Source organism: Salmo salar, chromosome ssa03 (assembly GCF_905237065.1).
Source record: "Salmo salar chromosome ssa03, Ssal_v3.1, whole genome shotgun sequence".
In the NCBI taxonomy this organism is placed as follows: Eukaryota; Metazoa; Chordata; class Actinopteri; order Salmoniformes; family Salmonidae; genus Salmo; species Salmo salar.
This window is the reverse complement of record NC_059444.1, coordinates 28,979,698-29,001,721: the sequence shown is the minus strand read 5'-3', so window position 1 is coordinate 29,001,721 and position 22,024 is coordinate 28,979,698. Positions and strand designations below refer to the sequence as shown.

Genomic DNA, 22,024 nt, shown 5'->3' with positions numbered 1-22,024 from the left:
ACTTGCTCTAAAAACATGTGTGCGTGTGTGTGTGTGTGTGTGTGTGTGTGTGTGTGTGTGTGTGTGTGTGTGTGTGTGTGTGTGTGTGTGTGTGTGTGTGTGTGTGTGTGTGTGTGTGTGTGTGTGTGTGTGTGCGCACGCCTGTCTGTCTGCGCGTGTGTGTCGTCCCACACTGGGCTGTGTTACTGAAGCGTGTTCCTGCAGCACCAGGGGAGCTGTCTGGACCAGTCTTCACATTCTCTCTCTGTGTGTAGAGGGAATTACCCTGGTGAAGACTGGACAGACACCTCTGGCAGGGAGCCCCGACCAGGAGGAAGGAATGTGCAGCGAGAGAGAAATCAGGTCAGTGTGTTTGTGTCAGCAGAAAGGTGCTGATAGGGGCTACATCTTGTCACATTGGGCAATGAGGCAGAAGGTAGGCTAAACATAACAGGTCGGTGTGAGACCATGTCATTGTGGGTTTGTGCTCTGCTGATGATGCATTCCTTGTTGCCCCTGAGGGGGTTGGTAAATTTGAAGTAAATTGAATTGAACTGATCTGAACTGTAATGAAATGAACAGAATTGGGTGTCTTTTGTGTGACTCACCCTGCGTGTGACAGTGGGGTCCCTCTGGGCCTTGGAGATGAGGTGCCCCAACAGAGTGCTGGTCCTGAGGAAGTGCAGGCGGATGTTTGTGGCCTTGGTGAAATCTCTCAGCACTGGAGAATAAGTGAAGTTCTTAGAGCCCGGGCGACCGTTGACCAGGGACACCACAATCTGGACAACAACAACATTACTCAGACACAAATATCCCCATCACTCTGTAGAAGTAGTCGTCTTTTGGCACATTTTACAGGATTCAACATTGTGACAATCTTATGTTCCCATTCAGTGAGTTTCTCACCTCTCCGTTCTCCAATGGAACGATCTTTGAGTACTCTGTGGTGCAGATCTGGTCATCATCTCGGACTACGCGTCCATTTGGTTCTTTGCCAAACCTCTCAATGCACTCCCTTTTAGAATCTGAAAAGAACAAACAGAGTGACATGTCAACCACTATCATCTCTTTATAAGGGGCCAACCGTAAAGCTATGTTTCTAAGAGACTTCCTCAAAATTCTTCTGATTATTTCCATTACTGTAGCCCCCTGGCCCTTTGTAGCGCTCTGTTGCGGCAGTACATTCCAATGCTTCATCAATGTCTTGGTGTCCTCTTTTACCCTGTTCACATGTCTCACTAAATCAAAATTTGAACCTGTGTCCTATCGATGCCTGTGGCTACAGAGGCGTCGCCCAACCTTGCTGTCATGGTAAGTACAGTAACCTCTTTTCAAATCAGATTTGGCAAAACAATTGTTTTTTAGCATCCTTTACAAGCTTCTACTGACTGCTGATTTCCACATGTGGATACTAGGTTATCTGACCTATTCCCACCCTGTCCACTGATAAGACAATCTGATCTCCTTTATCGACATGACAGCAACAACTCGGTGTGGAAACTGCATGACAACCTCAAGCATAATATACACTACCGTTCAAAAGTTTGGGGTCACTTAGAAATGTCCTTGTTTTCCATGAAAACATACGAGGTGAGTTGCAAAATGAATAGGAAATATAGTCAAGACGTGAACAAGGTAATGATAAATAATGATTTTTAATTGAAATAATAATTGTGTCCTTCAAACTTGGCTTCGTCAAAGAATCCTCCATTTGCAGCAATTACAGCCTTGCAGACCTTTGGCATTCTAGCTGTCAATTTGTTGAGGTAATCTGAAGAGATTTCACCCCATGCTTCCTGAAGCACCTCCCACAAGTTGGATTGGCTTGATGGGCACTTCTTATGTACCATACGGTCAAGCTGCTCCCACAACAGCTCAATAGGGTTGAGATCCGGTGACTGTGCTGGCCACTCCATTATAGACAGAATACCAGCTGACTGCTTCTTCCCTATATAGTTATTGCATAGTTTGGAGCTGTGCTTTGGGTCATTGTCCTGTTGTAGGAGGAAATTGGCTCCAATTAAGCGCCGTCCACAGGGTATGGCATGACGTTGCAAAATGGAGTGATAGTCTTCCTTCTTCAAGAATCCTTTTACCCTGTACAAATCTCCCACTTTACCATCACCAAAGCACCCCCAGACCATCACATTGCCTCCACCATGCTTGACAGATGGCGTCAAGCACTCCTCCTGCATCTTTTCATTTTTTCTGCGTCTCACTGATGTTCTTCTTTGTGATCCGAACCCCTCAAACTTAGATGCGTCTGTCCATAACACTTTTTTCCAATCTTCCTCTGTCCAGTGTCTGAGTTATTTTGCCCATCTTAATCTTTTATTTTTATTGGCCAGTCTGAGATATGGATTTTTCTTTGCAACTCTGCCTAGAAGGCCAGCATCCCGGAGTCGCCTCTTCACTGTTGACGTTGAGACTGGTGTTTTGCAGGTACTATTTAATGAAGCTGCCAGTTGAGGACTTGTGAGGCGTCTGTTTCTCAAACTAGACACTCTAACGTACTTGTCCTCTTGCTCAGTTGTGCACCTCCCACTCCTCTTTCTATTCTGTTTAGAGCCAGTTTGCGTTGTTCTGTGAAGGAAGTAGTACACAGCGCTGTACGAGATCTTCAGTTTCTTGCCAATTTCTCGCATGGAATAGCCCTCATTTCTCAGAACAAGAATAGATTGACGAGTTTCAGAAGAAAGTACTTTGTTTCTGGCCATTTTGAGTCTGTAATCGAACCCACAAATGCTGATGCTCCAGATGCTCAACTAGTCTTAAGAAGGCCAGTTTTATTGCCTCTTAAATCAGGACAGTTTTCAGCTGTGCTAACATAATTGCAAAAGGGTGTTCTAATGATCGATTAGCCTTTTAAAATGAGAAACTTGGATTAGCTAACACAAAGTGCCATTGGAACACAGGAGTGATGGTTGGTGATAATGGGCCTCTGTACGCCTATGTAGATATTCCATAAAAAATCTGCCTTTTCCAGCTACTATAGTTATTTACTACATTAACAATGTATACACTGTATTTCTGATCAATTTTATGTTATTTTAATGGACAAAAAAGTGTGCTTTTCTTTCAAAAATAAGGACATTTCTAAGTGACCCCCAACTTTTGATTGGTAGTGTATAATAAATGCAATCCGGTTTATTCCTCTTTGACATTGAGCAGTATTACAAACCACTGACTGAGTTATACCATATTCATGTGTTTCATATTGCTGGTTATAAACAGAAAAGCCAGAAAAGCGCACACACTCTCTGAGGGCTCCAAGGGTTTTGTCTGTTGGAAGGCCTATTCTCGGAAAAGTAAAAAATATCGGTGCCATTTCTTTGAAAATAAATATACCAAGAATCAAAGACCATAAAATATTGAGAGCTAGGAATGTATACATTTTCCAGAGAGAGAGAGAGAGAGAGAGAGAGAGAGAGATCAAGAGAGAGAGAGAGATCAAGAGAGATCAAGAAAGAGAGAGAGATCAAGAGAGAGAGCGAGAGAGCGAGAGAGAGATTAAGGAGAAGAAGACAAAGAAAAGCATAAAATGAAATTAAAGAAGGAGATATAAGGCACAGCTGTTTCTGCTGGAAAGGTGCCTCACAGGGACTGAGCATGTCTTCACTTTAAGAGCAGGCTGGTGAGCTTGTGTATGGGGAGGTACAGTATATTGGAGAGGGCAGGCCTACTGACTGGATCATAAGTCACTTATAAACCAAGCTCTTTGCACTTATGGTAAGTACTAGGATTACAGTTCTGGAGAACAGCACATTTTTCATTGGACTTCACAAATCCTTTCCACTTCGAAGGTATTTCATCACAATCTATAATGTTTGTCAATTCCCTCTAGGCTGCATTAAGCAGCAACACAATCTCAACATGTCCTGGACGACAGGTCATCTCATTGGTTCAATAACTTATATCAACACAGTTTTCAACTGTTTCAACAGTTTTCAAGTCCTGCAAAAGCTGACTACCAGACCCAACTAAGAGCCTTGAGAAGCACCAGCATAGCAGACACGTATGAATGGGAAAATAAAACAGTAATACTTACGAGCAAAGTACTGCCATGGAGCATACGTTTTCCCATGGTCCAGGGAGCGCTCCAGGACCCATAGGTCAGGCCGAGGGGCGTTGGCAAACTTGATGAGGATGTAGGCCACATGGAAGAGCTGAAAACAATATTAGCACAAAGAGCAGAGCAGTGTTAAACAGAGGGCTACAAGCAACCATATTGTTAATGGATTCTGGCATTAGAAGTGGTTGGTTCAAAACGCTGTGGTTTCCTGGGCCTTGGTCCACCAACACCAGCTCAGACTTGGCAGAAGGCTGAGCCTCAGCCACAGACAATACTCTGTTTCCTTTTACGTGAAGGCCGGAGCCCAATCACGTCAACAACAATAATCTACTCTATTGTACCTCCGGCAAAAATACAAAATGCAACAATGGATATTGGCGGGAACTGAAATGTGCTATCGTAGACATCAATCCAGAGCATCCCAAACATGCTCAATGGGTGACATGTCTGGTGAGTATGCAGGCCATGGAAGAACTGGGATATGTTCAGCTTCCAGGAATTCTGTACAGATCCTTGCGACATGGGACCGTCCATTATCATAATGAAACATGAGGTGACGGCTGCGGATGAATGACACGACAACAGGCCTCAGGATCTCGTCACGGTATCTCTGTGTATTCAAACTGCCAATCGACAAAATGCAATTGTGTTCATTGTCCGTAGCTTATGCCTGTCCATACCATAACCCCACCGCCACCATGGGGCACTCTGTTTACAACATTGACATCAGCAAACTGCTCACCCACACGACGCCATACACGCTGTCTGCCATCTGCCCAGTACAGTTCAAACCGGGATTCATCCGTGAAGAGCACACTTCTCTAGCATGCCAGTGGCCATCAAAGGTGAGCATTTGCCCACTGAAGTCGGTTACGACGCCAAACTGCAGTCAGGTCAAGACCCTGTTGAGGATGACGAGCATGCAGATGGGCTTCCCTGAGACGGTTTATGACCGTTTTTTTGTGCAGAAATTCTTTAGTTGTGAAAACCCACAGTTTCATTAGCTGTCCAGGTGGCTGGTCTCAGACAATCCCATAGGTAAAGAATCTGGATGTGGAGGTTCTGGGCTCGCGTGGTAACACGTTGTCTATGGTTGTGAGGCCGTTGGAAATACTGCCAAATTCTCTAAAATGACGTTGGAGGCGGCTTATGGTAGAGAAATGAACATTAAATCCTCTGGCAACAGTTCTGCTGGACATTCCTGCAGTCAGCATGACAATTGCACGCTCCCTCAAAACTTGAGACATCTGTGGCATTGTGTTGTGTAACAAAACTGCACATTTTAGAGTGGCCTTTTATTGTCCCCAGCACAAGGTGCACCTGTGTAATGATCATGCTGTTTAATCAGCTTCTTTATATGCCACACCTGTCAGGTGGATGGATCATCTTGGCAAAGGCAAAATGCTCACTAACAGGGATGTAAACAAATTTGTACACAACATTTGAGAGAAATAAGCTTTTTGTGCATATGGTACATTTCTGGGATATTTTATTTTAGCTCATGAAAAATGGCACCAACACTTTACATGTTGCGTTGATATTTTTGTTCAGTGTAGTATGGTACAGTAAAATACAACAGTCGCATATTACAAAGGCTCAACAAGACCTGTGTGGAGTGGATGAAACTGCTGCAGGTGCTTCTAAAACACCCACCCTTCCGGCCCTCCGAAACGATATCTCTACCATCAGACAACACAGGCTACACAAGAGCACCTGATGATGAACATGACTTATCCTTCCCCCAGTGTACACTACCCTATCTCTAAGGCCCTCATGGCTATGTTTCCACACTCAATGTTCCTATCTCGCCATCATCATCAGAGCTCAAGAGCGGGTTGCTTCAGTTCAATTGAATAGAATTAGAAGCTGCTTTTTTCAACAGTCAAAGCTGTCTTTGTGGTGGTTGACATTGCCTTTGCCCAGTTCGGAATTACGACATCAGACCACACGGCACGTGACAATCGCAGTGTAAACAAACACACCTGACCACCCCCACCCCCACTTCTGTGATTAGTTAAATGTAATGTCAAAATTTAGATTTCTGCCGAAATAGGCATACCCAAATGTAATTATTTATCATGAGAGGGCCATAAACATTACCTAGCAATGCTTACACTGCCAGAAAGATTAAAATATCACTTTTCTGTAAAAAAATTGTTAGGCATTGCTAAGGTGTAGTCACTTTTGAGGACACAAGCTGAAGTACACAGTACAAATTATATTCCACCGAGTCGTGGCTGAACGACAATACGGATAATATAGAGCTGGCGGGATTTTCCATGCACCGGCAGAACAGAGTCTGGTAAGACGAGGGGTGGGGGTGTGTCTATTTGTCAATAACAACTGGTGCGCGACGTCTAATATTAAAGAGATTGCGGTATTGCTCGCCTTAGTAGAGTACCTTATGATAAGCTGTAGACCACACTATCTACCAAGAGAGTTCTCATCTGTACTATTCGTAGCCGTCAATTTACAACCACAGACCGATGCTGGCACTAAGGCTGCACTCAACCAACTCTATAAGGCCATAAGCAAACAAGAAAATGCTCATCCAGAAACGGCGCTCCTAGTGGCCGGGCACTTTAATACAGGAAAACTTACCTAATTTCTACAAGCATGTCACATGTGCAACCAGAGGAGAAAAAAAAACTCTAGACCACCTTAACTCCACACACAGAGTTGCATACAAAGCTCTCCCCCACCCTCCATTTGGCAAATCGGATAATTCAATCCTCATGATTCCTGCTTACAAGCAAAAACTAAAGCAGGAAGTACCAGTGACTCGCTCAATATGGAAGTGGTCAGATGACGCGGATGCTACACTACAGGACTGTTTTGCTAGCACAGACTGAAATATGTTCCGGGATTCATCCGATGGCATTGAGGAGTATACCACCTCAGTCACCAGCTTCATCAATAAGTGCATCGACGACGTCGTCCCCACAGTGACCGTACGTACACATCCCAACCAGAAGCCATGGATTACAGGCAACATCCGCATTGAGCTAAAGGCTAGAGCTGCCGCTTTCAAGGAAGGGACACTAATCCGGACGCTTATAAGAAATCCTGCTATGCCCTCAGACAAATCATAAAAACAAGCAAAGCGTCAATACAGGATAAATATTGAATCCTGCTACACCGGTTCTGACGCTGGTCGGATGAGGCAGGGCTTGAAAACTATTACGGACTACAAAGGGATACCCAGACGCCAGCTGCCCAGTGACGCGAATCTACCAGACGAGCTTGCTTCGAGGCAAGCAACACTGAAGCATGCACGAGAGCACCAGCTGTTCTGGACGACTGTGTGATAACGCTCTCGGTGGCCAATGTGAGCAAGACCTCAACATTCACAAAGCCGCGGGGCCAGATGGATTACCAGGACGTGTACTCAAAGCATGCGCGGACCAACTGGCAAGTGTCTTCACTGACATTTTCAACCTCTCCCTGACCGAGTCTGTAATACCTACAAGTTCAAGCAGACCACCATAGTCCCTGTGCCCAGGGAAGTGAAGGTAACCTGCCTAGATGATTACCGCCCCGTAGCACTCACGTCGGTAGCCATGAAGTGCTTTGAAAGGCTGGTCATGGCTCACATCAACAGCATTCTCCCGGATGCCCTAGACCCACTCCAATTCGCATACCGCCACAACAGATCCACAGATGACGGAATCTCAATCGCACTTCACACTGCCCTTTCCCATCTGGACAAAAGGAACACCTATGTGAGAATGCTGTTCATTGACTACAGCTCAGCGTTCAACACCATAGAGCCCACAAAGCTCATCACTAAGCTAAGGACCCTGGGACTAAACACCTCCCTCTGCAACTGGACTTTCTGACGGACCGCCTCCTGGTGGTAAGGGTATGCAACAACATGTCTGCCACTCTGATCCTCAACACTGGGGCCCCTCAGGGGTGTGTACCCACGACTGCGTGGCCAAACACGACTCCAACACCATCATTAAGTTTGCTGATGACACAACAGTGGTAGGCCTGATCGCCGACAACGATGAGACAGCCTATAGGGAGGAGGTCAGAGACCTGGCAGTGTGATGCCAGGACAACAACCTCTCCTTCAATGTGAGCATGACAAAGGAGCTGATTGTGGACTACAGGAAAAGCTGGCGGAACAGGCCCCCATTAACATCGACGGGGCTGTAGTGCAGCGGGTCGAGATTTTCAAGTTCCTTGGTGTCCACATCACCAACGAACAATCATGGTCCAAACACACCAAGACAGTCATGAAGAGGGCATGACAACACATTTTTCCCCTCAGGAGACTGAAACGATTTGGCATGGGTCCCCAGATCCTCAAATCGTTCTACAGCAGCACCATCAAGAGCATCCTGACCGGTTGCATCACCGCCTGGTATGGCAACTGCTTGGCATCTGACCGTAAGGCGCTACAGAAGGTAGTTCGTACAGCCCAGTACATCACTGGGGACAAGCTTCCTGCGATCGACCTATACAATAGGCGGTGTCAGAGGAAAGCCCAAAAAATTGTCAGAGACACTAGTCACCCAAGTCATGGCAAGCGGTACCAGAGAGCCTAGTCTAGGACCAAAAGGCTCCTTAACAGCTTCTATCCGCAAGCCTTAAGACTGCTAAACAATTAATCAAATGGCCACCGGACTATTTACATTGACCCCCCCTCCATTTGTTTTGTACACTGCTGCTACTCGCTGTTTATTATCTATGCATCGTCACTTCACCCCTACCTACATGTACAAATTACCTTGACTAACCTGTACCCCCGCACATTGACTCGGTACCGGTACCCCTTGTACATAGCCTTGTTATTTTTTTTGTTATTGTGTAACTTTTGATTATTTTTTACTTACGTTTATTTGGTAAATATTTTATTAACTCTTCTTGTACTGCACTTTAAGGGCTTGTAAGTAAGCCCCCGCACATTGACTATGTACTGGCACCCCCCTGTATATTTTGTTATTTTTTACTGCTCCTCTTTAATTACTTGTTACTTTTATCTCTAATTCTAATTCATATTTTTTAAACTGCAATGTCGTTTAGGGGCTCGTAAGTAAGCATTTCACTGTAAGGTCTACACTTGTATTCGGTGCATGTGACAAATTAAATGTGATTTGATATGCCATATTGTAAGCGGAGCTGTGAGGTTCACAGCCAGGGAAGTTTGATCCTTTGTCTGGATAGGCCAGAAAATGTGATGTTTCGCACCCTATGCAAATGGAGTGTTATATTTCCCATACTGCATGTCAGATAATAGGTGAGAATGGCATGTGAAGCGGGACTACCAGAGCCGTCACGGAGTGCACAATAATTGATGTTGTGCCATTCACAGAGCCCTCGGTACACAAAAACGTTGGTTGGAACCGGTCCAGAACTGCTCAAAGTCCCCTAAATAGTTGACTTAATTTTAAGGCTTTAAGCTGAAATTATTTCCAAAAGATTTTATTATTGGCAGAGATCCTAAAGCATGAGTGAGAAACGGAAAAGAGTATGCAAACATTAGCTTTACATACTGCATGAAAACTATCTAAAAATTAACAAAAAAAGGTCCTGCTTTAAAACTGGCTGCCTGTTGTAGATGTAGCCCATGTTTTTTATGGCAGTCCCTAACATTTTTTTTTAACCCTCAGACAGTCCCTAACTCTTTACATTAATTGTATGGGTTGGGAGTTTGTTGGCCACCCTCAGAGTCTCAATATCTTTTACTGTCGCTCTCATCTTACTATTTTTTTCCTCTTTCCTTTGGAGAGAGCGCCCACAAACTGTGAACTGTACACCAGAAAGAAACCTAGAAATATTGACCATTGATAACTTGAATAACTTACTGGAAACCAAGTTATAAAGTATAAATTTACTAGTACATAAGAATCAAGTGCTTAGATAATCAGAGTAAGCTGAACCAGAATGGAATTAGGATGTCTTTTCCTTTGGTGCTTATGAAAGGAGGATCCTGGCGAGTTAGCTTTATGCTAGCTAAATTATATTCCTGTCTTGATGAACAACAAAAGTGTAAATAATATTTACGATCTAAAACCAGTCAGGATATTGACATAAGCATGTATGCTATAAAACTGATGATGTAGCGCCGGTCATTTTTTTTTGAACGTTTTGCATATTTTGCATTTGCTATCGCTACCTCCTACCATTTCTTTGTAGGAGAGTGATTGAACAGTAATGGCGCTCGGCTGGTTTTGCAACATAATCTGTAAGTCATTTTGAGACCTATATATAGAACAGAACAGTTACTGAGACTTTGTTGCTGATAAAAGTAAGAGACTGAATAATTGATTATTCTGTGCGTTCTGTACAGACTTTTTTGTACCCCACTTTCGATTCCATGGCATCAGCGCCACCTGCCATCTTCTACATACTACTTTGCTCATCATCTACAACTTCTACAGTCATCATCGTCGCCTCATCTCTATAGAGGGATATTTGACTGGTACATTGTGGTAGGAACTGGACTGATAATTGAGTGCACTCTATTTTTATTGGCTACCCAGTTTCTTATTTGTTTTGATTAGGGATGCATAATATATCGGTGAACATATCATAATCTGCTAATATTAGCTAAAAATGCCAACATCGGTATCGGCCAATGTCTAGTTTAACGTCGATGTGCAAAGCCGATGTCAAAGCTGACGTGCATACATATATAACGTAGGTACATGACGTAATGACGCCACTTAAATGTTGCGCTACACGTGCAACACAGCATTCGTAACCTAGCCCACTGTCTACTGTGTGGATCGAGCAGTCAACAAGTCGAGCAGTCATTTGAAAGAGTAAGAAAATGTCAGCGAGACAACTCAAAGTCGAAATCCATTAAAGTCAAGATAATGGAATTCATTGCCCTTGATAATAAACTATTAGCTTCACGACATACATACTATGGAATGCCGTTTGGGTCTTTGCGTGTCAAAAAAGATACAGTAGCACTGTCAAATCTGTACAAAAAAGTTTGCAAACAAGCAAACACCGGCCACGAACAATGTGTTTTCAATACCGCATTGGTAATAAAGCATAATTTGTTCCATCGCAACTTCTGGGGTAGCTATCTTTAGCTTTGTACCTAGCTAGCACCAATATAACCGGCCTGAAAACAATGACCAGTAGAAACTACAGTCATTTTCATTCTTCTTAGCAATGATTTAGGAATCCTTGTGAGTAAGTATTAGCTAGGTTTCCACTTGTTGTTCTACTATTGAAATTGAACTTCATTTGATGAAAAATAAATAGCTAGCCAGTTACTTAACCCTGTTGCCCAAAGCTAACGTTATAAGCAGCCAGCTAGCTTCATCTGGCTAGTGAAGCTCGACAAAACCTGGTTATGTATTGTGAAGGTAGCCACAATAAGGATTGGGCACAATAGTGGAATTTGCCGTTTGCCTTCAAAATATAAGTTTGTCATTGACAGTGATCAAATTAATACTAATAGTAGAATTATGACATACCTTTATATTGAAGGCTAACCGCAAAGTCCACTGTTGTGTCTAATCCTTATTGTGGCTAGCTTCACATAAATGGGTCCGACCACCATTAATCAAATAAGAACTGTCTTATAAATGAGGGTTATTTTAGATGATGACACCTATCTATATCGTTAGCTAGCTACTGAAACAGATTGTCGTTTTGCTATGTTTTTGGGGAAGAACATTGTTTGCATCCATGAGCTAGCTAGCTTTTTTTTTACGACCAGCACTGTAGGTGCGCGAGACAACTTAACCAGCATCATAGCATACGAATCGATGAATCGTTGTGACATATGAAATACGAGTGATAGTGTAATCAATGTGTAATAACTACGTAAAAAATTATGAACGCGTTGAATTATTATTAGACATGCAGTCATATTCAGGTCCTGATTGGTCAACAAGCTTAATTGACACATTCTTTGACACACAAAGACCCAAACGGAGAAATCCTGGTTGAGAATGAAACGACTGAACAAATTAACAACAAAACAGCACAGCAAGTAAGTGAAAGAAATAGGTTTTGATTATGTTTTACTGGTAATGGGGACATACGTAAATGCCAACAAAATAACTTTTTGGTCAGTGTGGTGTGTGTGTGTAACCTTTATTTAACTAGGCAAGTCAGTTAAGAGCAAATTATTATTTACAATGACGGCCTACACAGGCCAAACCCGGACGACACTGGGACATTTGTGCACCGCCCTAGGGGACGCTCAATCACGGCCGGATGTGATACAGCCTGGATTCGAACCAGGGACTGTAGTGACGCCTCTTGCACTGAGATGCAGTGCCTTAGACCGCTGCGTTCATGTGTGTGTGTTAACTATACTAGAATGCTTAAAAGGCAGCAAAATGTTTTTATGTCGGTTATCGGTATCAGTATTGGGGGTTTTTTGTCAAGGAAAATATCAGATATCGGTATCGGCCAAATATGTAATATCGGTGCATCACTAGGTTTGATTACTGTATTGGACAAAATGGTGTTGTTGTGAATGAATGTTCATTGCGGTTGTGATACTCGGTTGTTGTTCATTGATTGGAAAAAAGTGTATCTATTTCCACAATAGATAAACTTTCAACCGTATATCACGGAGTCCTTGCAGTGTCCTTCCTTGAGTAGATATTGAATGTATGTCCTTGCCTTATTAGATAACATTGCTTTAGATACCAGTCTCCTTTCAAACGTAAATATACTGTATGCACATCGAACATAGTAACTCTAAAGTAGTTCTTACAGTGTGTTACACAGAGTTGAAAAGGATAAAGGCAGGTCCACACTAGTCAAGGTTCCTATCGAGCCTTCAAAACCCCAGCAGGCTTTTGTGATTGGCATTCAAGTTCTCCATCTCCCCTCCTCTCTCTTTGCATGAAGCAGAGCTACAGCATGCTAACAAAGATATCAAAGCAAAGCAAAACGAAACGCTTGGCCGAGGAGTCGGAGACTTGTCAACACACTAAAGCCATTACAGAAGAACACTCCCAAGAGCTGGTCAAAAACTCTGCTGTCAACAAGTAGCCTACGTAGATAAGTGCGCAAAGATTTGAGTATAGAAGCAAAATGAATGCGTGGAATTCTTGAAGACAATGATTTGTGAGAAATCTTACAGTTCATGTCTTAACCCTGTTGGCAAATGCCCTGTTCTGACCTCTATTTATCATGGATCTCAAAGCTAATCAGAGAACACTTCCACCGACTATGCTACAGGATGCATACGGAACAAAAAAAGATAACCTGAGCACACAAACAAAATGTAGGCTGCAGACTGTCAGACCTAAAAACAGACACAAGGCAAAGTTTTGGCTGAGAGCAGAGAGGTTACTATCAATAGAACCCAATGAATGGGACTGGATCTGCTGAGGAGGAAGGAGGAGGAAAATGTTAGTTCACACGATTTGGGATTGGATCAGGGGTGTTGCGCTGCAGGAGTGCAGTGGAGTGACCCTCCGCAACTTCTTAGAATGCAATGATGCTTGTTTAATACAGTTTAGATCAAAGCTGAATCAATGTCTCGCAACATCATTTAATGATTCATTAATATTCGACATAACAAACCGAATATAATAGCATGGTATAACATTACTGTAATTTTGTACATTTTAGGATGAATGAACACATTTGTTTCTCATGCGCCAAATCTCAAAAGTGCGCACCACTAGGCAAAATATGTGGAAAATACAGTAGGTTACTTACATCATTCAAGAAGATCAAAATGCATATCATCATGAAACTGATTGAGGTGAACTGGTTGGCATGTAGGTGCAGCTTGGAAGAATTATCATTCACGATTGACAGTGATGGTGTTTGAGGGTATTAAAAATGGAAACATTTATTTGAGCCAATATGTTTAAGCATAGGCAGACATTGCATTTGGAGGATGCGTTTTAATGATGTCATAAGAAATAAAAAGAGCTCCGGCGCCTAAAAAAAACCATCCAATGGTAAGGCGCTAGCTCTTTTTTTTATGACATCAAGTATGTATCGGCAAGTAGCCCATTGAAAACATTTTTATAAAATGCATCCTCCAAATGCAACGTCTGCCTATGTCTAAACATATTGGCTCAAATAAACGTTTACATTTTTAATACCCTAAAACACCAAATTAGGACTACCTAATTTGAAAATAAGCTACTGTCACTGTCAATTGTGAATGCTGTTTCTTCCAAGCTGCATCTGCATGCCAATCATTTGATCTCAATCAGTTGGATAGAGGGGGAGAAAGGAGGAGGGTGGAGGAGAGGGGTGGCTGAGACGTGCCGACTGGCATGTGGGCCAGTCTAAGATTCCTGCCATGCCGTCACATTTCTCCCCCCTCTACCCCCATGTCCCCACGCCAGGGCATGCCATTGCTTTCAGGAACCTGTCCCTGACAAAACAAATGTCAAAGACTCTTCTACCCCCAAGCTACTGTATTAGACTGCTAAATAGTTAGTTCAGGTAGCTTTTTGGTTAACAATTTTACTATCTAAACTGACCCTTTTTGAACAAAAGTTTTTTCTCATCACAAACGCTGCCGCTACTGTTTACTATAGATCACTTCATTCCTAGTTATTTTATTTTTTATTTTACCGTTATTTAACTAGGCAAGTCAGTTAAGAACAAATTCTTATTTACAATGACGGCCTGGCGGGGAACAGTGGGTTAACTGCCTTGTTCAGGGGCAGAACGACTGATTTTTACCTTGTCAGCTCGGGGATTCGATCGCGCAACCTTTCGGTGACTGGCCCAACGCTCTAATCACTAGGCTACCTGCAGCCTGGTTATATGTAGATATTTACCTCAATTACCTCGTACGCCTGCATATTGACTCCCTATTGGTACCTCTTGTATATAGCCAAGTTATTGTTACTCATTGTGTATTTATTATTAGTTTTATTATGTGTTATTACTTTTCTATGATTTCTCTATTTTCCTTCTCTCTGCATTGTTGGGAAGGACATGTAAGAAAGCAGTTCACGGTTAGCATTTCACCTGTTTTTTACAAAGCATGTGACAAATAAAATTTCATTTGAAATTTGATTTGACAAGCAACACACAACAGTGAGAATCTCCTCAGCCAGAGGAATGCAGCTCACACATAAAAACAGAGACCAAACAGATAAACAACGAGAGACATTTTGAAAAGACGCCACAAACTGATTCTCTAGTAACTGCCCATTAAATATCGCCAAAGTCCCACAAAACCACAAAATGATCTAATCAGAAAGAGAAAGTGTTCTCTCCTTTCCTTGACATTTTTAATTCCAGTCCAGGTATAAAACATTACACCATAGAATAAAAGCCAACCAAATTCAACCCCTTCTGGCTGTTGATATTAAAACCATGACTACACCTCACAACCCAGCCCTTCAGAATGACTATAATGGTCGAATGGTTAAGGCTGCTAACTCCAGCACATACATGATCTCCCTGCATGCGTAGGATCGAATCCCAGCCCAACCGGCATTCTTCAACACTGCATTTCCCCTCTGTCTCTCTCCCCTTCATTCATACCTGACTCTATCAATAAAACACGAAAGGAGAGAGTGTATAATCCATAGAGAAAAAATGATGACTGAGAACATGTCAGAAGAATACAACTGTCTCCTGGCATAGAGAGAGAGACCTGACACTGTTCTGTCTGAGGGGTGTGTTTTCACCCCTGCCAGTCTAAACATTCAGACTTGACTTATATCCAGCACCTTTTCTTTGGAACGGCCTGAAATATCTTGGTGACATGATAACAGTACCAGTCCAGGAATTCTGGTATGTGCTGTCGAATACATGAAGCAGAATTGAATAGACAAGCCCAGTGGGCACTAAAATGCAACAGGAATGCGGATATATGTCTTACTCATCAGAACACTTGAATGGATACCCACCCTAAATCTACAGGCCTGGGCCACAGGAACAGACCGTTAGTCATATCTATGGTGGATGGTCGGTGTGGAGGGTCAAAAGGGTCTGAGGTTGAGCTGTCACAGGTATGGACCGAACATCTCACCCCTCCGGTTCATACTACCAGTTCAAATTCCTGCCAGTGACCCCCATAAACAAGCCATATACCCAGGGCGCAGTGTCCGGATCTCTCCTGTAAACTCCAGTTATCACCCAAGAGAGCGGAGCAGGCCCGAGGCCTCAGCGACCTCACACCATTACACAGTTCTCACCCTCACGCCCCAGCGTTCTTACCACACGCACAGCAGAGATAGACACCATGACCCACAGACACACACACATAAAGACAGACAGAGAGCTTGACACCATTATTGTCACACACACACACGCCTCTCCACACACCCTCCCCAGTAGTGTTGCTCTCTGACCGGCAAGTCATGCCCACTGTGTGTGACAGCCCAGGCGTGATGGATGTGTTCCCTAAGCCGTGAACTGCCGCGTGTTGTTGCCTCCATGTAGAATTTCAGCCCCGACTTCACATGCCTGTGCTTCAGGTAACGGAGCCTGGCAGTCAGGGTTTTACTCCCACTGAACAAACAGTCTACACTACTATGCCCTAATACACTATTAGAGCCTAAAAGAAATGATAGCGGGACTTGATGACTTAATGCTATGCCTGGCTGCCACATGGATCTGTCCAATCATAGTGTAATCGAACTATGTCTATCAAATGAACTCAATGAACTAGATTGATATACTCTTTCATTAGTTTCATACTTAGTACACCTACAATGTCTGCTGCCAAAAGGTCTTCTACTGGGCATCACAAGTCACACACACAACTCTTCACATTCTATTTTGCATTCATTTTATTCAACTAACAGAGTTGGAGCATTATTCATACTGTCTATGGTCTGTGCTTGTTATTATTATTAACATTATTCTGAAAATGTAGGGCAGACAGGTGTTCAGCTGCAGTTCAGAAACAAAGAATCTCCAAACCATAGGCAGGAAGGAGCCAGTCAGCCAGGACGGCTCAGGTGGGCTACTGTAAAAAGCAGAAGCCTTATAGATAGAATCGATATGACAGAGATCCCTGTGTGTCTGATGTTAGGACAGAGGAATGCACTGCAGCAGAGCTAGGTGCCATCACCTTCTGTTGGAGCGGAACAGGCCTGCCTGCCTGCCTGCCTGCCAGACAGACAGAGACAGTTGCAGCACAATGAGGCTGTACCCTTACAGTTTTAGACAGTAGCCAATAGGCTATTGTGGCTATTTGAGCATAATGTAGACCTACCAACAAAACCAATGGAGCAAATCCCAGAACATTTTCACGCTTTTGATTTCTATGATATAGCCTACAGTAGCCTATATGTGGTGTTCAATGCATGTCAACATTGCATGATACTTTTAAAAACGTTTTTACATTATGAAGGTTTGAAATTCATGAATGATTTGATACATGGTCTGTTACACCATGGGCCAAATAGGTGACTGTAAATTGCATTGTACTGTATGATGCAAGAAACCACTTTATAAAATAAAAATGTATTATTATTACCATACAGAGAATTAGACAATGTAGCCTACACATTTTGTGCTGTTGTAGGAAGCAGTAACTCCCCATTGCTGACCTACAGTGTATATCTATAACTGGGCTAATAACTAACTAGCTAAGAAGATCAACAAATGTGCACACGCGCGGCTCTGATCTGAAAAGCGCATTCACTTGCGGGTGATTGAAAGACCGCTTGTGGGCTACCCCAGCCAATAGAATTTTACTTTGTTGCGCTCTGGCTTTGCCTACAACAAAATCACTCAACCTTGGAGATTTAGATTTGGTTTGTTGCATTGAAAAGAGGCTGATATAATGTTGATTCGATCACAGAAGAAACGTTGATCTATATAGTGCAAACGAATTGGGCGAAATCAGTGACGTTCAATCTCTTGCGTCTCTTTATTTTTATTTTACCTTTATTTAACTAGGCAAGTCAGTTAAGAACACATTTTTAGTTACATTTACATTTTTACATTTTAGTCATTTAGCAGACGCTCTTATCCAGAGCGACTTACAGTAGTGAATACATACATTTCATTTTCATTTCATGCATTTCTTTTTTTTTTTTTTTTTGCACTGGCCCCCCGTGGGAATCGAACCCACAACCCTGGCGTTGCACACACCATGCTCTACCAACTGAGCCACTGGGAAGGAAGTCAATTTACAAATATATATATAGGACAAAACACACATCACGACATGAGAGAAAACACAACACTACATAAAGAGAGACCTAAGACAACAACATAGCAAGGCAGCAACACATGACAACACAGCATGGTAGAAACACAACATGACAACAACAAGGTAGCAACACAACATGGTAGCAGCACAAAACATGGTACAAACATTATTGGGCACAGACAACAGCACAAAGAGCAAAAAGGTAGAGACAACAATACATCACGCAAAGCAGCCACAACTGTCAGTAAGAGTATCCATGACTGAGTCTTTGAATGAAGACATTGAGATAAAACTGTCCAGTTTGAGTGTTTGTTGCAGCTCGTTCCAGTCGCTAGCTGCAGCGAACTGAAAAGAGGAGCGACCCAGGTATGTGTGTGCTTTGGGGACCTTTAACAGAATGTGACTGGCAGAACGGGTGTTGTATGTGGAGGATGAGGGCTGCAGTAGATATCTCAGATAGGAGGGAGTGAGGCCTAAGAGGGTTTTATAAATAAGCATCAACCAGTGTGTCTTGCTACGGGTATACAGAGATGACCAGTTTACAGATGAGTATAGAGTGCAGTGATGTGTCCTATAAGGAGCATTGGTGGCGAATCTAATAGCCGAATGGTAAAGAACATCTAGCCGCTCGAGAGCACCCTTACCTGCCAATCTATAAATTATGCCTCCGTAATCTAGCATGGGTAGGATGGTCATCTGAATCAGGGTTAGTTTGGCAGCTGGGGTGAAAGAGGGCCAATTACGATAGAGGAAACCAAGTCTAGATTTAACTTTAGCCTGCAGCTTTGATATGTGCTGAGAGAAGGACAATGTACCATCTAGCCATACTCCCAAGTACTTGTATAAGGTGACTACCTCAAGCTCTAAACCCTCAGAGGTAGTAATCACACCTGTGGGGAGAGGGGCATTCTTCTTACCAAACCACATGACCTTTGTTTTGGAGGTGTTCAGAACAAGGTTAAGGGTAGAGAAAGTTTTTCAGACACTAAGAAAGCTTTGTTGTAGAGCATTTAACACAAAATCCGGGGAGGGGCCAGGTGAGTGTAAGACTATCCTCTGCATATAAATGGATGAGAAAGCTTCCTACTGCCTGAGCTATGTTGTTGATGTAAATTGAGAAGAGTGTGCGGCCTAGGATTGAGCCTTGGGGTTCTCCCTTGGTGACAGGCAGTGGCTGAGACAGCAGATTTTATGACTACACTACACTCTTTGAGAGAGGTAGTTAGCAAACCAGGTCAAAGACCCCTCAGAGACACCAATACTCCTTAGCCGGCCCACAAGAATGGAATGGTCTACCGTATCAAAAGCTTTGGCCAAGTCAATAAAAATAGTAGCACAACATTGCTTAGAATCAAGGGCAATGGTGACATCATTGAGGACCTTTAAGGTTGCCGTGACACATCCATAACCTGAGCAGAAACCAGATTGCATACCAGAGAGAATACTATAGACATCAAGAAAGCCAGTCAGTTGATTATTGACAAGTTTTATTGACAAGTTTGTATTATTGACAACAGTTAGGATCAGCTTGATCTCCCCCTTTAAATAAAGGATGGACCGTGGCTGCCTTCCAAGCAATGGGAACCTCCCCAGAAAGGAGAGACAGGTTAAAAAGGTTGGAGATAGGCTTGGCGATGATAAGGGCTGCAACCTTAAAGAAGAAAGGGTCTAAACCATCTGACCCAAATGTTTTTTTGGGAACAAGTTTCAGGAGCTCCTTTAGCACCTCGGACTCAGTGACTGCCTGCAGGGAGAAACTTTGTAGCGGGGCAGGGGGAAAGAGGGAGAAGCATCAGGGATAGACGCATTAGAAGGGGTGAGAGATGAGGAAATGTTGGACGGGCAAGGAGGCATGGCTGAGTCAAATAGGAATCCTGACTTAATGAAGTGGTGATTAAAGAGCTCAGCCATGTGCTTCTTGTCAGGAACAACCACATCAACTTTAAGGGACATGGGCAGCTGTGAGGAGGAGAGTTTATTCTCCAGGTCATTAACCATTTTCCAGAACTTCTTGGGGTTAGACCCACAGAGAGAGAACTGCTCCTTAAAGTAACTAACTTTGGCCTTATTTGTGCACTTATTTCTAATTTGCCTGAACGAGAGCCAGTCAGCCTGAGTATGCGTGTATCGAGCCTTTTGCCAAATGCAATTGTTGAGGTGGAGTAACTCTGCAAGATCACGGTTGAACCAGGGGCTGAACCTGTTTTTAATATAAAAAGAAGGTCCAAGCGTCTTCGACAGAGGGGATCAAGCTGATTCTATACCATTTTACAGAGTCCAGTTCATGAAGGAAGGCTTGATCATTAAAGTTTTTTAGCAAGCGTCTATAACAAATCAAGTCGTTTCACTGAGCAGCCATTACGAACACCGGCTATAAAACAGAGATCACCAAGGTCATTACAGAAAACACCAGACTGATACCTATCAGGATTATTTGTGAGGATAACATCAAGAAGAGTAGCCTTTTATGGGTGTTTGGAGTCATACCTTGTGGGATTGGTAATAATCTGAGAAATATTTAGGGAGTCCCATTGCTTTAGGACTTGGTCAGGTGGTTTAAGCATGTCCCAGTTTAGGTCACCTAGCAGGACAAATTCAGACTTCGTGTAAGGGACCAGGAGAGAGCTTAAGGCAGATAGGGTGCAGGCTGGTGCTGATGGAGGACAATAACACCCAGCAACAGTCAACAAAGAGCTATTTGAAAGTTGAATACTTCAAACCAGCAAATCAAATTGTTTGGGGACAGACTAGGTGGAGACAACTGAGCACTGAAGGTGATCCTTGGTAAAGATTGCCACTCCACCACCTTTGGAAGATCTGTCTTGCCGAAAAAGGTTATAACCAGAAAGGTTAACATCAGTATTCAAAACACTCTTCCTTAACCACGTCTCAGTAATGACCAACACATCTGGATTGGAGCTGTGAACCCACACTTTCAATTTATCCACTTTAGGTAATAAGCTTCTAGTGTTAACGTCCAGAAAACCCAGGCTTTTACGAGAGCAGATATCAGTGAAGCAGATGTCAGAGCACAAGTCAGAATTGGGGCTAGCAACAGTAGAAGGGCCAGGGTGTACATGCACATTTTCAGATATTATCAACAGTAATACAATTAAGGCACAGCATAGGACAGGGAGAGCTCTGCAGTGCTGATTTATGACATCTGAATGTGCATCAGATAGCAACAAGATCATATTGTACAGCAATTTCATCAGGTAACATGAATACAAAGCCAGCGAGAGGTGGTTAGAATAGGATGGGAGGCCAAAAGTCAGTGTAACCAATTGAGAGTCAGAGTCCCGAGTGTGGGAACATACATAGTCTGTTCCACGGTTGGGTAAAGAAAGTTCGTAGTCAACAAAGCTTGCAGGAGTCATGAGGCAAAGAGCAAAATGCACAACAATTAAAAAATATATATAACGACTTGGGTACTGGTACTGAGTCAATGTGCAGGGGTACAGGTTAGTCAAGGTCATTTGTAAAGTGACTACGCATAGATAATAAACAACAAAGGGGGGGAGGTGTCAATGTGGATATCAAGAAACTTGAAACTCTCGATCCACTACACTTCAGCCCCGTCGATGTTAATGGAGGCCTGTTCGGTCCTCCTTTTCTTTTAGTCCACGGTCAGCTCCTTTGTATTGCTCACATTGAGGGAGAGGTTGTTGCAAAGGGTGGCTACGTTGAGGAATCTAAAATATAACATATATTTTCATTTGTTTAACACTTTTTTGGTTACTACATGATTCCATATGTGTTATTTCATAGTTTTGATGTCTTCACTATTATTCTGCAATGTAGAAAATAGTAAAAATAAAGAAAAACCCTTGAATGAGTAGGTGTGTCCAAACCTTTGACTGGTACTGTATATCAAAAATACACCTAGGACAAAT

The 22,024-nt window shown here is 43.0% G+C and overlaps 1 protein-coding gene across 4 annotated transcripts in view; it reads right to left on the bottom strand.

The window, feature by feature from the left end:
* The window catches only part of LOC106599664 (laminin subunit alpha-3), a 113,854-nt gene that overhangs the window by 78,625 nt on the left and 13,205 nt on the right, over positions 1-22,024 (bottom strand). For all 4 annotated transcript variants that reach the window (XM_014190951.2, XM_014190952.2, XM_014190955.2 and 1 more), the window contains exons 3-5: positions 4,028-4,145; positions 886-1,004; positions 588-758 (exon numbers count right to left, since the gene is read on the bottom strand). In XM_014190951.2, coding sequence (XP_014046426.2) covers positions 588-758; positions 886-1,004; positions 4,028-4,145 — 408 coding nt within the window. The remainder of the gene's footprint in view (positions 1-587; positions 759-885; positions 1,005-4,027; positions 4,146-22,024) is intronic.